General features: G+C 45.5%; 1 protein-coding gene and 1 pseudogene across 4 annotated transcripts in view; both read right to left on the reverse strand.

Annotated features, from left to right (window-relative positions):
• Positions 1-16,475, reverse strand: part of FOXN3 (forkhead box N3) — a 468,588-nt gene that overhangs the window by 120,461 nt on the left and 331,652 nt on the right. For all 4 annotated transcript variants that reach the window (XM_025390905.1, XM_025390904.1, XM_025390907.1 and 1 more), the window contains one exon: positions 2,398-2,462. In XM_025390905.1, the coding sequence (XP_025246690.1) occupies positions 2,398-2,462 (65 nt within the window). The remainder of the gene's footprint in view (positions 1-2,397; positions 2,463-16,475) is intronic.
• LOC112629122 lies at positions 11,593-13,008 on the reverse strand (annotated as a pseudogene).

Below are 16,475 nucleotides of genomic sequence, written 5' to 3' on the forward strand. Positions count from 1 at the left end.
TCCCATGTCACCCCCACGTGACCAAACTGCACCTTCTCCCCCAGCACCGAGAATTGGCATCTTTGGGGACAAGCATCCTGGTTCTACTTGCCCTCAATTCCAATGCCTGTGGCTGGAACCTATTGACAGAGTTCCCTACTGATCTGATTATCTAGAAAACTTTCCTTCCACTTGCTATAGGGAAAAAGGAGGGATTTTTGAAATACAGAAAATAGAAAGTGAGAAATCAAATCATTTTTGAAAATAGAAAGTGAGAAATCAAAAACCTGAGAAAGTGGCATTAAACAGGCACATTTTCTTCTACTTGATTCTAACCCAAACCTTCCCCTGGCATGACCGGACAGTCCCTTCTTTAGGTACTCCTATCTTTATTCGCAAAACTCTTGCTTGTGGGCATTAGCAACTTTCCCATGGCCCAGAACCACCCACCAAAGGAACACAAAAATAGTAATTAGGAAGAACACCCATAGATTCTAAAAAAATACTATCCACAACAAAAGTGTCTCCAGAACTCTAGGGAATGAAGAAACGTCACAGAAAAAAAAAAATGAATGTTAACAAATCTCTGCCCACCCTCCCAAGCTCTCACCAAGATTCTTCTGATTTTCAAATGTACAAAATTTTAATGGGTTGCACTTAAGTGGATGTGGATTCAATAAGCATCTGAAATCTGTCCTAGTTTAATTCACAGTGCCTAGAGCAATTGGGGGAATCTGTAACCCTATCAGGAAAAGAAAATAAGTCAACACCCACAGGATAATCTCACACTGACATCTCTCAACTTCAGAAACCTTATCAATATTAATATTTCCCTCATGTTTTTGCCCCACATAAATGAACAAAAAGAACTTACCTAATGCCAAAGTGAATGAATAAAAATCATGAGAAAAGGCTCTAAGAAAACAAAATCTCTTTTCTCAAAATAATCCAAACCTGAATGATATTCATGTCACTGCTATAGTTCTAGAGGAAAAATGACGCACATAACTTTGAAACTCACTTGAAAAGAACCCAAAGGCTGATCCTAATCAGTTTCCACTTCTACTATCTGAAGAGAAAACAGAATAGATTTTTTAAAATTATGTGTTAATTTTTGAGAGTGGAGGGACTTCCTTTTGCTCTCTTAAACATTTAGGATATCTACGATGATTACTAAAATTAGGTTTAACCAAACTTGCCTGACTACACTTCACCTATACCAAGCAAAAATACAAAGAAATGCTTAAGTTTCCAATTTCACAGGCTATTAAAATGACAATATGCAATTGCGTGGCCTATAAACCGCACTAAAAATGTGATGACATCTCTCACAAGGGTTCGAGCTACTACGGAAACCTGAAGATACATGTCCCTCTTCTTAACCACACTTACCTTCTACTCCTTCACACATATGGCCGGCCTTCAGCCTGTACTTTTAAGGGAAAGAGGCTAAACAGCTCTCAACCAATCAATAGACACTAAAATCCCTCACCATAAGCCCAGTGTAGTTCAAACACTCTTAGCACAGCCAAACCCATCTGCATTTGGCCAGTGGGGCCTGTCTGACTCCTAGCCAATCAACAGAAGTAGGAGGGATAGAAAGCTCCAAAGCCCCTGGGAACCACCTAATTCCATTTTATTTACAGAACCGATATCCAAAATAGCGATAACCCCAAAGTAATTTCTAAAAGTATTAAAAATGAACCTCTTTGCTATTTTTTAAATTATTTATTCCTCCTTAACTTTGGCCATTTCAAAAGGAACTTAATGGCAAAAGTAGAGATGAAAGGTGGTTGGAATTCCGTGAGCACACCGGCTGGGGACTAGGACAAGGCAGCTGAGTTGGGCTGGACAACAGCAAGGGTGTCCCCTGTAGGTGACACTTGTGGGGACCAATGTAGGGTGACTGGACTCTGAACCTCAGAACGAACCACGGCCAACCTTCCAGGTACACGGAGATGTTGGGCAACAGCAAGCAATGCACGCACCTCCATCCTGATACAAGTGCCAGAATAGCCAAACCCTCCTTTTGCAGCTCAAGTTTTTGAAACATGTAAAGGGGTTTGCTTTTATCAGCCCAGTTTATACTCCTGTCACATTTTAATTACCACGTAATTCCAATGTCACCAAAGCAAGCCAAACACTTCCAGAATATGACCAGTGACAGCGGGCCAAAGCAGCAGTCCTTAGAGGCCTGGTTTCAGACTCATGATTCACAGCAACCAAGAGGCTTGAGTAGGAAGAAATAAAGGGAACTGGATAAAGAAACCCCACCCACAACAGTCACACTTCTCCAGAGAGCGGCCACTCCTAAACGGGACAGACTCTCCGGTTTGACACCAAGCACAAAGGAGTGATGAAAGGCAGGTGGGTGAGGGGGAGGGGGAGGGAGAGGAAGGGGTGTTGCTAGGGACCTACCTTGGAGAAGGGCTCCATTTCTCTTGAAGAAGGTACTGCCCGGCCAGATGGGTGGACCTGATGTGCTGAAAGAAAAGAGAAACTAGCATAAGGCCAAGTTCATCTCCACTCACACACCTGCAACCCCTCCCCACGCTTCCCTCAAAACATTTCCCCAAGCATGCATTACTGACACCCTTTGAAAATGCATCCTGGAAAACCATGAGGTCTGCTTTATTGTAAACAGGTTTCATATTTCACAGTGCAGAACCTACCTGTGTGAGCATTCTGTTTATCACCTTGACCCTGCTCACACCTGGGCACTGAAATCACTGACCGATACACAAAATGGCAAATTCACATGGTCTAATGGCACAGCATATAACTTAAGAATATTTGCTAACCTGTTCATAATTTCATGAATGTATGTGACAAAGAACTCCTAATCATGTTTTCTGAGACCAAGTGGGTTTTCCAACACTTCCTCGTGCCACCTGCCTGCTACAAATGCAAACTTGCCTTTCTCGGCATTTCTACCACTAAATCCTCAATATACGGAGATGACCTTAATCGACTTCCTCCTTCCCCCCTCTTCTCTTGTTTCGTATCCTGTTTTCAACTTCTTGGCTTAAAATGTTGCACTCCATACCCTATAAAACATTTTGCAGATATGTTACCACCCAGAGTGTGGTAACAGGAGAGACAATAGGAAAGATCAATATATCACGAAGACACTTACTGCATTTATAGATGAGCATTTTCACTGTTTTAAGACTGCCAGTAGAAAACTTTATAACCAAGCCAGTCTTAGTAACGTGTCCTTAGAGTGGAAAGTAGGTTATATTCTAAATCAAGGATTGGTTTAGATTAACGTTAGAGAGTACTTAGTCAAAAATGTTACTACATCCAGCCCAAGAGGCAGCATAAATTACTTTCACCAAAATAGTACATGACAAATTATATTGGTTAATGCATTATCAATCACCTTCAATATGAGAAAAGTAGGTTCGAGTAATACATTTCTAAGTTTGGCAGAAACACACACACACACACACACACACACACACACACACACACACACACACAGAGGAATCTGAAGGGCTCTACAGTGAATGTTCCACCAGTGAACCAGGATCTCTAGTTACCTAGGACAGCAGTACTGTTACCAAGCAGAAATGCCAACGACACATTCTGCCCACTGGAATTTCATTACCAGAGGTACAAATAGTACAGCAGGTATAGGGACACATTACATGATTGAGGAGGAATAGGAGGGAAGAAGAAATGAGCTACAGCACAAAAATGCTATCACACATCAAAATCATGTCAAACGTGCTAGAAAATACATACTATAAACCTTGATGTTAATGAACCTTTTGTTTTATTTTGTTTTGGATCCACTATACTAAAATTAAATGAGCATCATGCATCTCGGCCATGGTATTTCCAGCAGCCCTGATTCTCAGCCAGGCAGTTGTGACCACAGAGTGGCCAGGAGCTACACAGGGTAACAGCAGACCAGACTGGAGTCTCAGGATGATGATACCAGCCGATTGCTCTTCCACTGGATTCCGATCTCACTGTTTCAGGGCACTTAAGGCTCAAAGTTGCATGAAGAATAATGTGCATTAAAACACTTAAGATTATCTTTTAACAATCCCAGCAAGCTCTCAGGATTTTACCATCTTATTTTTATAACAAAGCAGGGAACAGCAAGCTGGCTGTTGCCAAGACGGAATCACCTGATTTATAAAGATATTTTAAAACTGAGGACTTCATTATAGCAGAGTTGGTGTTTCTAGAGAATTCAATAATTGAGTATTACTGCAGGAGCCTGAATATCCAGCTTACTTCCATCTAAATCTCTTCTTTATCCTGACCTTGATTTGGCTGAAAACTGAGCAGACATCAGGCATGGAGCAGTATGGGGAATGAAGGTCGGATAAATCCAGTGGTTTAGATAAGGAAAATTCTCTGTATGATAGAAATCTACCTAAAGATTCTTACAACATCCTTTTAATGTACTTAAATCACTGACAGTTCTATGGTCAATCTGTGGTGCTGTGGAACTTATCTGTACTCTAGTAGTGGAGAGAGACTTCGACTGCTGACCACCTTCTCTTTCCTGGCCCCTGTTGTAATTGATGAATTCACACATGGTCTCTTTCCAGCTCAGGGTAAGTCAGCTCCTGCCATGCTAAATGCCAAGTTTTCAAGCTCCTTGGCCCATATCTACACACTTCTTTTGGGTGGTTCCTCAAAATGACATCTTCTAACTGTGAGAAGAGCCAAGGATTTATTAAGCCCCTGTTGAGAATTGTGCTTGGTGTTGAGAAAGACTTGAGGGGAAAATTTAAAACCCTATTTTATGATCTCTAAGAACCTGATGTCATACTTACCTGGCTCCAGACTCCTCTGACTGTATCTAATGAGACCAGTGATGCCTATAGACAGACTCAAGTTTACATCTCCAGTGGCTGCAGGTTGGGAGGGCAACAAGCTTGATTTTTTTCCCCCTCCATCTGGAGATGTCCCTGGATAATTGGCCCTTAAAGCTTAAAGTTGGTTAAAACCACACATGGTACATGAAATTACTTAGAAATGTCTATTAACCGCAATAATTCAGAGACAAAACCAGTGATAGAAGTCTTTGTGGGAGGAGTTGCAAACCACCCATTCTCAGGCAGCTCAAGAGCGGGGAGGGTGGGAGTGGTAAGTGCAGGGGAAGAATGGGGTGCTCTCCATACCCAGCCATGTAAATATCACTGCCACGAGAAATGACCATGGCGGCCCCTTCATAACCCTGAGTGGGTTTTAATCACCTTAAAATGGTGTTTGCATTGCTTGACGATAGGATCAAGTTACCATTTACTGAGCATAGTAATCAACCCCTTTCCGTGGAATCCTCTAATTCTGCAGGGTGAGCAGGGCAGAAATCACCTTCCTGGTTTTGGGTTTTTTTTTTGACAGAGTCACGCTCTGTCACCCAGGCTGGAGTGCAGTGGTGCGATCTCGGCTCACTGCAACCTCCGCCTCCCAGGTTCAAGCGATTCTCCTGCCTCAGCCTCCCGGGTAGCTGGGATTACAGGCACCTGCCAGCAAGCCCAGATAATTTTTGTATTGTTAGTAGAGGTGGGGTTTTGCCAACTGATTTCAATGGCCAGGCTGGTCTCAAACTGCTGACCTCAAGTGATCTGCTCTCCTTGGCCTTCCAAAGTGCAGGGATTACAGGGGTGAGCCACCATGCGTGACTCATCCATTCTTTTTTTTTTTTTTTTTTTTTTAAATTGAGATGAGATCTTGCTCTGTTGTTGAGGGTGGTCTCAAACTCCTAGCCTCCAGTGATCCTCCTGCCTCATCCTCCCAAAGCACTGGTGGTGTGAGGTACCATACCTGTCCACCTTCCCAGTTCTATAGGGAGATAGACAGAGGTCCTGAGAGGCAAAAGGACTTGCCCAAGGCACGGTATGACAAGTTAGTCATGATCAACCCAAGAAGGACTAGGGCTTGCCCACTGTACCATAGAAACACACACAGCAACAGCTCCAATTTCATTTCTACTCTTCCAGCTTTCCTCTTCTGCTCTTCCAGCACTAAACTCTTAGTCATCCTTCCCCGTGGAAGAAGGCTGTGCATGGTATTTTGCTAGGACTCTCTCTAAGGCAAAGTCCCAGGCTAGAAAAAGCAATCAGGCTATCCATATGTGAAAGACACGCAGGCTCCTAATAGCAGAAACAATACAACGCCAGTGCCACAAATGTCTCATTTCAATAACACGCTAACAAAAATCCCATGACCTTCAGCAGTATAAGCCAGACCAACTTTGCAACAAAGAAAGCAGACCAGTAGGTTAAGAGGACCTTGCCAGCCAGCAAGGTGGAGTGCGACCTGGCATTTGAGAACATTGATCCGGCTGACCGTCAAGAGCAGCGCTGAGCCTGCAAATCCCAAGAGGTGAGTGATACCATCCTGAACAGCATACCCGGCGGCTGCCAGAGACTCAGCCCTCAGTCATTCCCGGACCCCGCACTCTGAGCTACGCTACCTCCAGCTCCCAAAGGGATACCCTGAGTCAACAGGTCGGACAGCCCGAGGGTGGCTCTTAGCAAGATGACGTGATCCATCATGTGTTCTCTCTACACCCAGGAACCTTAACCATTGTGAGAACCAGCTGGATGATAAACAGAGACCCCGGGAGGCTCCATCAAGACCCACACCTGTATTCACCAGCTGAACTTTCTGTGGCTCTCAACGAGAAATAAATTAAGAAAAGGACTGTTTTCTAAGATCTCGCCTGTCAAATGTGAACTAGGACCTCTAAAAGAGAGAAGAGAGCCAGGCGTCACTGGCTCACGCCTATAATCCCAGCACTTTGGGAGGCCAAGGTAGGCAGATCACGAGGTCAGGAGTTCGAGACCAGCCTGACCAACATGGTGAAACTCCATCTCTACTAAAAACACAAAAATTAGCCAGGCGTGGTGGCGCATGCCTGTAATCCCAGCTCCTCAGGAGGCTAAGGTAGGAGAATTGCTTGAACCCAGAAGGCGGAGGTTGCAATAAGCCAAGATCGCACCACTACACTCCAGCCTGGGTGACAGAGCGAGACTCCGTCTCAAAACAAAAAACAAAGAGAGAGAAAAGGATGCTATAACACGGATGAACCTTGAAAGCAAGCTAAGTGAAATAAGTCAGAATAAATAAACAAATACTGTCTGATTCCACATAGAAGAGGTATCTAGAGTAGTCAAATTCACAGACACAGAAAATGGAATGGCGGTTGCTAGAGACTCGGGGAAGGAGGAGTAAGGAGTTTAATTGGTACAGAGGTTCAGTTTTACAAGATGAAAAGAGTTCCGGAGGTTGGTTGTACAACGATGTAAATGCACTTAACATTACAGAATGCACACTTATAAAATAGTCAAGATGGTAAATTATATGTATTCTACCACAATTTTTTTTGTTTTTCTTTTTGCAGTGGGGTCTTGCTCTGTCACACAGGCTGGAGTGTAGCAGCAAAATCTCGGTTCACTGCAGCCTCCACCTCCTGGACTCAAACGATCCTCCTGCCTCAGCCCCCAGAGTAGTTGGGACTACAGGGGCACACCACTATGCCTGGCTAAGTTGTTGTTTTTTTTTTTTTCCAGGACAGGATCTCACTATGTTGCCCAGGCTGGTCCCAAACACCTGGGCTCAAGTGATCTGTGTACTTCAACCTAAAACATTTTTGTTAATGTATAAAGAGATGAGTAGGGAGGGGAGGAGGGAGAGGAGTAGGGAGGGAAGAAGGAAAGGGGAGGAGGAAGAAAGAATGGAGAGATAGAGATGGTAAGAAGGACTCTGAAAAAGTGAATGAAAGCCTAAAGTGTGTGGGGTGGGAAGAAAGGAAGAATATCTGAATGCCCCCTGTGGTCAGCTCTCTGCCAGAATGGTCCACAGCACACTAAAAAGCAGAAAGCCCAAACCAACAGGGATGGGGTGGGGGGAGAAAATGGGTGTAGCAAGACCAGCCCATCCTGATTTAGCACCCCTGGAGGCCAGAGCTTACCCACTACTCTTAAGTAACTGAGCACAGAGTCCCATCATACTCTTAGCGCTGGAGATGGACTGTGATGGCAATCCCTTCAGATGGGTGGCATCTACCAGCAGACTGCGTTTCCCCAGGAATAAAACAGTCAAGGTAGTTGTAACAAAGGGAGAATCACCCCCCAAAAAATCCTTGAAATTCCATTGTTTTGCCTTATAACTGGGGATTAATCACCAGGAAATAACAGAAAACCAAATGTGACCTACGCCACACTGTAACGGGCTCTTTGGGTGAAGGATGTCAGTCGCTGGCGTTTGGAACCCAGGAATCAGAGCAGGCTGGACAGAGACGTGTGTGGGAAGCTTCACAAAATACCACTCACTGTTCGAGAAGCATCACTAAGAGCACAGATGAAAGTTCAGATTCTCGGGGACACTCTCGACACTTCTAACCTTCCAAATAAGCTTGAGTGTCCCGGCAATTAAAAGGGATCTCTGTGCCACAGGGTCTAATCCAGGGTGAAGTGGAGAGAGCGCGGGATTTGGACTCAGGAAATTTGTTTAAAACACAGACTGAAAGTCTTTTAACTCGTCAAAGTCTCAATTCCATGCCTGCAAGCCGGGACAAATGATAGCATCTAGTGTGTGAGAATAAAATGAGATGGTGGGTATGAAAAAAATGCTTTCTAGACTGCAAAAATCCCAGAGGTGGTTTTTCTTTTTGTTGTTTTTGGTTTTGAGACATAGTCTTGCTCTGTCTTTCAGGCTGGAGTGCAGTGATGTGATCTGGGCTCACTTCAACCTCTGCCTCCCAGGTTCAAGCAATTCTCCTGCCTTAGCCTCCCGAGTAGCTGAGATTACAGACACGCATCACCATGCCTGGCTACTTTTTGTGTTTTTAGTAGAGACATGGTTTCGCCATTGGCCAGGCTGGTCTTGAACTCCTGACCTCAAGTGATCCATCTGCCTTGGCCTCCCAAAGTGCTGGGATTGCAGGTGTGAGCCACCATGCCTGGCCCCAGTGGTAGTCTTGATTGCAAGCAAACCCCAGTTCAGAGTTAACTGACACACTCAAGGCCACACAGCAACATTGTGGCCGTTGTCAGCTGGGCACCAGCACTTCCTACTAGACATCCTTAACTCTCCCAACTTGGCCCTTTTTTTCCATTCCTGTGATAGATGAGGTAACTGTACTTTTCTCTTCCTCTTTTCTTTAAGGATTCTTTGAGATGTTCTAATTGCAAATGTTTCTCAGTATAAAGTAGCAACAGTTACTAAATATCCAAGAAGCAGCTTCACAGATATCACTTACTCTAAAGAATGCTAAAAAAAAAAAAAAAAAAAAAACTCTGTTAGCTCACCCCTGTCATCTCAGCACTTTTGGAGGTCCAGGCAGGAGGATCACTTGAGCCCAGGAGTTGGAGACCAGCCTGGGAAACATTAAAAATATAACATTTTTTTATTCTACAAAAAATAAACAAAATTAGCCCAGTGTGGTGCCATGTGCCTGTGGTCTCAGCTACTCAGGAGGCTGAGGTGGGTGGATCGCTTGAGCCCAGGAGTTCCAGAGCTGCAGTGAGCCTTAATCGCACCATTGCACTCCAGCCTGGGCAACAGAGCAAGACCCTATCTCAAGGAAAAAAAAAAAAAGCTCCATGCAGAATTCTGCAAAGATCCAAAGAGACAGAAAGAGACCAGGTAGAAACCTACCAAGAGTGGCCCATTTCAGAGGCTGACAGTTACTGAGAAGGCATGACTGAAGTGATCAGACCACAACCAGCTAGGCCCACAAACACGATAACTGAGAGTGTGGCAAGATTCCTCGGAGGGCAATATACCAATCATGGTAAGAAATGGAATTGCTCTGTAAACTTAGCCAAATGTTGAACCTGGAGACTCAACTGATTTCAAAGTTATCAGCCTGAACATAGTTATTATGTGCCCAATACCACCAGGACCCATGAGAATCTGACAGGTGGCAGCTGCTCTGGCACCAGATCTATTGTGCTTATTTTATTTTACTTTTAAACAATTAGAATTTTACTTTATTTCAGAATAAGTTTACAGTTGAAAAATGATGTTTACTATCAACATTATATGAACAAAACTTTTATAGCAAAACCTTGGTATGTGAGCATTAATAATCCAAATACTACACCGATAAAGAAGATATTTTAAAAATGGAAAAGACATACTCCAAAGGCTATAATAGGCAACATATAGGTACATATATACTTGTACTGGGTCCATAAGCATTATATTATAATTCATTAAATGTGATCCAAGAAGTTGCAGATTTTTCAACACTACGTACTGAAAAGATACAAAGGACTATCATAACTTCTCTTAACATTGAAAAACACATGGGGCCGGGTGCGGTGGCTCACGCCTGTAATCCCAGTTGGGAGGCGCAAGTGGGCGGATCACTTGAGGCCAGGAGTTTGAGAACAGCCTGACCAACATGGCGAAACCCTGTCTGTACTAAAAATACAAAAATTAGTTGGTCATGGTGGTGTGTGCCTATAACCCTAGCTACTCAGGAGGCTGAGGCACGAGAATCGCTTGAACCCAGGAGGCAGAGGTTGCAGTGAGACGAGATCATGCCACTGTACTCCAGCCTGGGTGACAGAGCGAAATTCCATCTCAAAAAAAAAAAAAAAAAAAAAAGGAAAGGAAAGGAAAGGAAAAGGGAAAGGGAAAGTAAAGGAAAGGAAAAGCATGTACTATCAAGACTACAAAATCAGAGCAGAAAGCCAAACTAACAAATAATTCCTTAGGCTTTAGGAGAAGTAACACATCTATGGCTTTTCTCATGTTCATTTTTGTGACTGGTTAGCAAGTCTGGCAGGCAGAAAATAAAAAATTAGACTATAATAAAACATTAAAGACACCATTTAGAAGGCATCTGATATTTAACATGCTCAAAATTGGAAAACAGACACTGAGCTTGATTTTTGGGCAACATTGCGAGGTATTACATAGCAAAAACATTGTTTCTTCCCATCAATCTGTTGACATAAAAATCTGTTATGTAGAGAAGTTTTCAAATGACACAATAGAAAAACATGTAAGATGAAGAATTAGAATTTATACTTTTGGTTTTTAGTAACTATAAAGAATATAGGTCTTTCAAGGACCAAGAAACTGAATTTGGTCCTTACTATGGAATGTTCTTACATGTTTTAAAAGCGTGGGCTGAAATACGTACTCCTGCTGACAGCATATCCACACTGCCAAAGGTGAACATGTGGTCATAATAAGAAAAAAATCGTACATTTCTCAGGGCACACTACTACTACTACATCATATTGAAATTGTCTAGAAGATAAACATGTACATCTTTTTTTCAACAAGCAATTAAACATACATGGAAAACTGATTCGTGTAGTATTTTTACCTATCAGTTACTATGTTCATAATATGAGGTGAACAGACTTCTTCTTTTCCTCTTTAAATCCATAATGTTCACAAGTCACCATGTGGAACTAAAATCACATGCGCAAAGGCAAATCGTGAAGAAACGTTAAGTATTTCCAAATGCCCACGACGGCGTACCACAAACGATGCTGTGTCTATAGCACGGAGTTGTTAGAGGCCAAAACTACAGCGGTAGGTGCTACTGCAACTTCCAGCTCTTCACTGCTGCTTGTTTGATGGAGGGACTCAGGTGAGCGGGGTGGGTCTCTCGGGAGGTTAGCCCATCATTTCTGCAGGTTCACTGACCAACTTGGATCCATCCCATGCTGTCTAACTGCTCAGGGACAGGAAATTCTCTGTCATTACCACCCTGACGAATAAGTATATTCATTTTGGATGATGTGATGCTCACAATCTCACAGTCTGACACATCTTCCCCGAGTTAGGTATGTATGGCAACCTTCAGTCTTATTAGTGGAAATTGCTGGTACTCTCCCCATTACCTGGATTTGAATGTCCTTGGAGTTGGTCGATTCCACAATGCCCATCACACTATCAAACACCCGACCAAACTTCTTACGGTTATCCACTGGAGTGGAGTTTACTTTCCCTTTCATCGGGAGAGTTGATTTTTCACATTTGAAAATGTAAGCCGCATGTTTCAGCTCAGTCTCTGAAATCACAAGGTCATTCCTGTCTTCTTGGTACTCTGCTCTCCATTTACTTCCTTCCAACTTGAACACGGGTGCATGTGTCTGGGAAGGATGAGGTTTGGGAGATGTGGGACTTGGAGTGTGGCTTCTGGGGAGAGATGCAGTTTGCCCTCCGTGAGCCTGCAGGCTGGGATTCTTGTATAGACCTTCTGGTCATCTGTGACGTGCCAGAGCCCTGGTTCTGCCAGGTTAGGCTTCTCCTTGGTTAAGCCGGGCAAATAAAGCTGAGCATGAAGGAGAGGACTTTTCTTTTGTGTCTTCATTCTCAAAAAGTGGAGGGGCCCTGGAGGAGGTGGAGGAGGAGGATGTGGAGAAAGGTCAGGCCCTCAGGAGAGAACAGAAAGCGCTGATGTGGGCGCTGCAGGACCCGTTCTGCTCCACAAGAGGCCCGTGGTGTGGTGCTCCTTGATGCATGCTTGAAACTCACTCCAAATGTTCACATGACCTCACCCAATCCACACCCTGTAAATCGTGTGTTTGTAGCCCTTTAAGACTGTTAGTGGAAAAGGTGGCAGCATCACACATCTCACTGACGTAAGGACCGGATTTGGGGGACACAGTTATGCAGTCAAGGGCAGGGAGGCTTTTGCTGACAGCCGAGAGATGACTAAACATGTTACTCCCTCGGTTTCTCTCTCGGAAGGTGTGGACTTCTGAATCTTTTCTGTTATGGGTTTCAGAAATGCAGCCATGCCTTCTCTTGGGGCTGTTGGTCTTGAGATGCCATCAGAAGGAAAGCCCCGTAACACCCTTTCTGCACGAGTCTCCATGTCACCAGCAAGGATCCTACTGTTCTTTAAAAACTCGGCCACCATGCTGTTCCTCAACTTATCAAAGGCTTCCACAGAGGGTGCCACACCTCCACTGACACTCTTCCTACCCCACCATGCCCAGGGGGCCTGTGGAACTCTGTAGACAACAACTCCAGGTGGCTGACAGCCCACTCCAGCCTTTCCAGCAGTCCCTGCAAGTCTGCCATTCTGCTTTGCTGCCCTTGGGTCCTGTGCTCGGCAATGCAGATCTGTCGCTGGCCACTCGTGCCCTCTTCCCGTGGCCCTTACTGCGTTGTTTTAAATATACTGAAGTTTCATCACATTCCCCAAAGCCTGCCATGAAGTTGGGACTTCATTCCTTGAACACTGTTTGCGAACTGCTATTGACCTGCAGCAGGATTTCTTAACCTTAGCATTACTGACATTCTGGATTGGATAATTCTTGTCCTGGGGACGCTACACTGTGGATGGTAAGACGCTCAGCAGTCTTCCTGGACTCCCACACTAGACACCAGTGACACCACCTCATCAGATGTGACAACCAAAAATGTCTCCAGTTATTGCCACGTGTCCACTGGGGGATAAAACTGCTCCCAAATGAGAACCCAGGAACACTGGCCTCAATTTCTCCACTCATCAAGTCCCAAACCTCCCTCTCCACCTTTCGGCAGGCACTGCCACCTCCTCTTTTCTAAACCAAGGACATGCCCTTCCTTCCACCTCCGTTTGCTGGCTCCATTATTTCTGCCTGCGTGTGCATCTTCTTACTTGCCAAAGTAACATCTCTATTACCTTTCATTTCCTCTGGTATCTTTCCTCCCTCCACTACCCCTTGTCTCTACTCACCTCCCCCTTCCCAGGACTGATGAGTTCTTATCTTAACCATTGCCACACATAAACTGGTGCCCTAGTCCTCCTTTTGGATTTCATTATTCTTTCCTGCACTCACAAATCCCAAGAGCTGGGACCGACAGCCCAGCCTCCACTCCCTCATGTCACCACCACAATCCTCTTCCTGCCAGGGGTCACCTGGGTCCCCCAATTCCCCAGGTGTTATGGTTTGCATGTGTCCCTCCAAAATTCATGTGTTGCCAATGTAACAGTGTTAAGAGGTAGGGCCTTTAAAAGGTGATTAGGCCAGGAGGGCTCCTTCCTCATGGATGGGATTAGATGCCCATATAAAGAGGCTTAAAGGAGGGAGTCACCCCCCTTTGCTGCCTTCTGCCATGTGAAGACACAGTGCTCCTCTCCTCTGGAGGGTACAGCATTCAAGGCCCCATCTTGCAAGCAGCACTCACCAGACAATGAACCTACTGCAGCCTTGATCTTAGACTTTCCAGCCTCCATCATTGCGAGAGACACATTTCTATTGTTTGTAAATTACCCAGTTTGTGACAGCAGCACAAACAGACTAAGACTAGGGGTCACTGCCCTTGATGTCCCTCCAGCCTCTCTCCCCTCTGCACCACATGACCTCCCGTGTGCACTCACATAAAGAGGCCTCTTTCTGGGTTATATATTTTTGACAATATCTCTCAAAAGTCCTTTCCACCATTAGCTACAGAACACCCTCCTAGTCCGGGTTCCGCTCCTCCCACTCTTCTTTCTGGACAGTTGGCTAGCTCTCTTTCCAGGCTCGGCCCCACCATCAGAGCGTTCCTAGAGTTCTAGCCCTCTCCTCTTTTTCTTCTCATGCTCTTTTCCTAGGAGAGTTCGTGGAAAGGTTGGGTTTGCCACTTCCCCACCACCGGCTAATTTCGTTTCCAGATGCTGGAGGGTATCTCCAGCGGGCGCTGCACAGAGCAGCTTTCAGCTGCCCCGTATCTGCTCAAACCAGAAGGCAGCTTCCCCGCTCTGCCTTGCTTGCCAGCTCCCAGGGCACGCTCTCCATGCTGCCCAGGATTTATCAGTGTCTGTATTCGTTTGCTGGGGTTGCCATAACCAAGTGCCACAGACTGGGGGGTTTAAGCAACAGAAATTACTCCTCTCACAGTCCTGGAGGGCAGAATTCCAAGACCAAGGGGTCACAGGGCTGGTTCCTTCAGAGGGCTATGAGGGAGAATCTGTTCCTGGCCTCCCTCGCAGCTGCTGGTTTTGCTGGTGTTCTCTGGCTTGCAGGAGCATCGCCCTGCCTTCATCTTTACACGGCATTCCCTGTGTGTGCAGCTGTCTTCAAATTCCCCCCTTTTCTAAGGACATCATCACGTTGAGTCGGGGGTCCACCCCGCTCCAGTGTGACCTCATCTTAACTAATGACATCCTGCAAGGACCTTATTGGAAATACGGGCACATTGGAAGGAAGGGCACATTCTGAGGAACTGGCAGTTAGGACGTCAACATATGAATGGGGTGGGGGAAAGCACAATTTGCCCCAGACAGTGGCTATCTCCCTTCCACACGCGGTCTCGCAGTCTCTCCGGGCTACACCGAGACACCTGTGGCTGTCTTTTCCTGCATCCCTAATACCTACTGCAGTGCTTGGAACCTGGCGGGCACAAATGTCTGTTGAGGGAAGTAAAGTTTATCCTTTAATTCAGCATTCCTCAAAGAACAAAAACAAGAAAAAAACCGACCCAGCCTTTGGTAATCATCTGGCAAATGCTCTAGTTCAAAATTCTGGAGGCTCTGACACCTTCCCCTCAGCTACGTCCTTGCCTCCAGTCCCCGTTGGGGCCCACGCGTTCTTCCCAAGGGCTCCTGCACTTTCCTTTCCTTTCTGCTTCTACTCCCAGGACTGGGGTCAGCTCAAGTTAAGAGGCCCTCTCCTGAATCCTAACAGGCCTCCCTGCCTCCGGCCTCCCTCCCCACAGCAGGCGGCCCTGCCTGACACCTCAGCAGCCTTCTCAAAGCACAGCATCTTCAGGTGCAGTCCCCAGGGTCTGCCAACTTGGAGAGGTGTCCAGAGTGCCATCGCGGGTGGGGGACTGGTATCAATGTCAACAAAGCCTTTCATTTTTTATGTGTCTCATACACCGAGTTTCCACGAGCGTCTGCATTCGAAGAGTTTGGTGGCTACAGAAATGTGAATGTGCCAGAGGCATCTGAACCACAGCAACTCCATCACGAATAGGGGCTGGGTAAAATGAGGCTGAGACCTGCTGGGCCGCATTCTGATGGTGAAGGCATTCTGAGTCACAGGATGAGACAAGAGGTCGGCACAAGATGCAGGCCATAAAGACCTTGCTGATAAAACAGGTTGCATTAAAGCCAGCTGAAACCCACCGAACCAAGATGGCAATGAAAGTGACCTCTGGTCGTCCTCACTGCGACACTCCCACAGCGCCATGACAGTTTACAAATGCCATGGCAACGTCAGGAAGTTACCCTATATGGTCTAGAAAGGGGAGGCATGAATAATCCACCCCTTGTTCAGCATATCATCAAGAAATAACCATAAAAACAGGCAGCCAGCAGCCCTCAAGACTGCTCTGTATATGAAGTAGCCATCATTTTGTTCCTTTACTTTATTAACGAAGTTGCTTACACTTTACTCTATGGAATTGCCTTGAATTCTTTCTTGTGTGAGATCCAAGAATCCTCTCTTGGAGTCAGGATCGGGACGCCTTTCCTGTAACAAATGCTTACAGGGCAGGGTGAGAGCCGATTGGTACCGGTGCCCCTCAGAAGCCCTCCTGTTCCTTCCCAGCATGTCCCTCCTGCCCTCAATATGCCA

Source organism: Theropithecus gelada, chromosome 7b (assembly GCF_003255815.1).
Source record: "Theropithecus gelada isolate Dixy chromosome 7b, Tgel_1.0, whole genome shotgun sequence".
In the NCBI taxonomy this organism is placed as follows: Eukaryota; Metazoa; Chordata; class Mammalia; order Primates; family Cercopithecidae; genus Theropithecus; species Theropithecus gelada.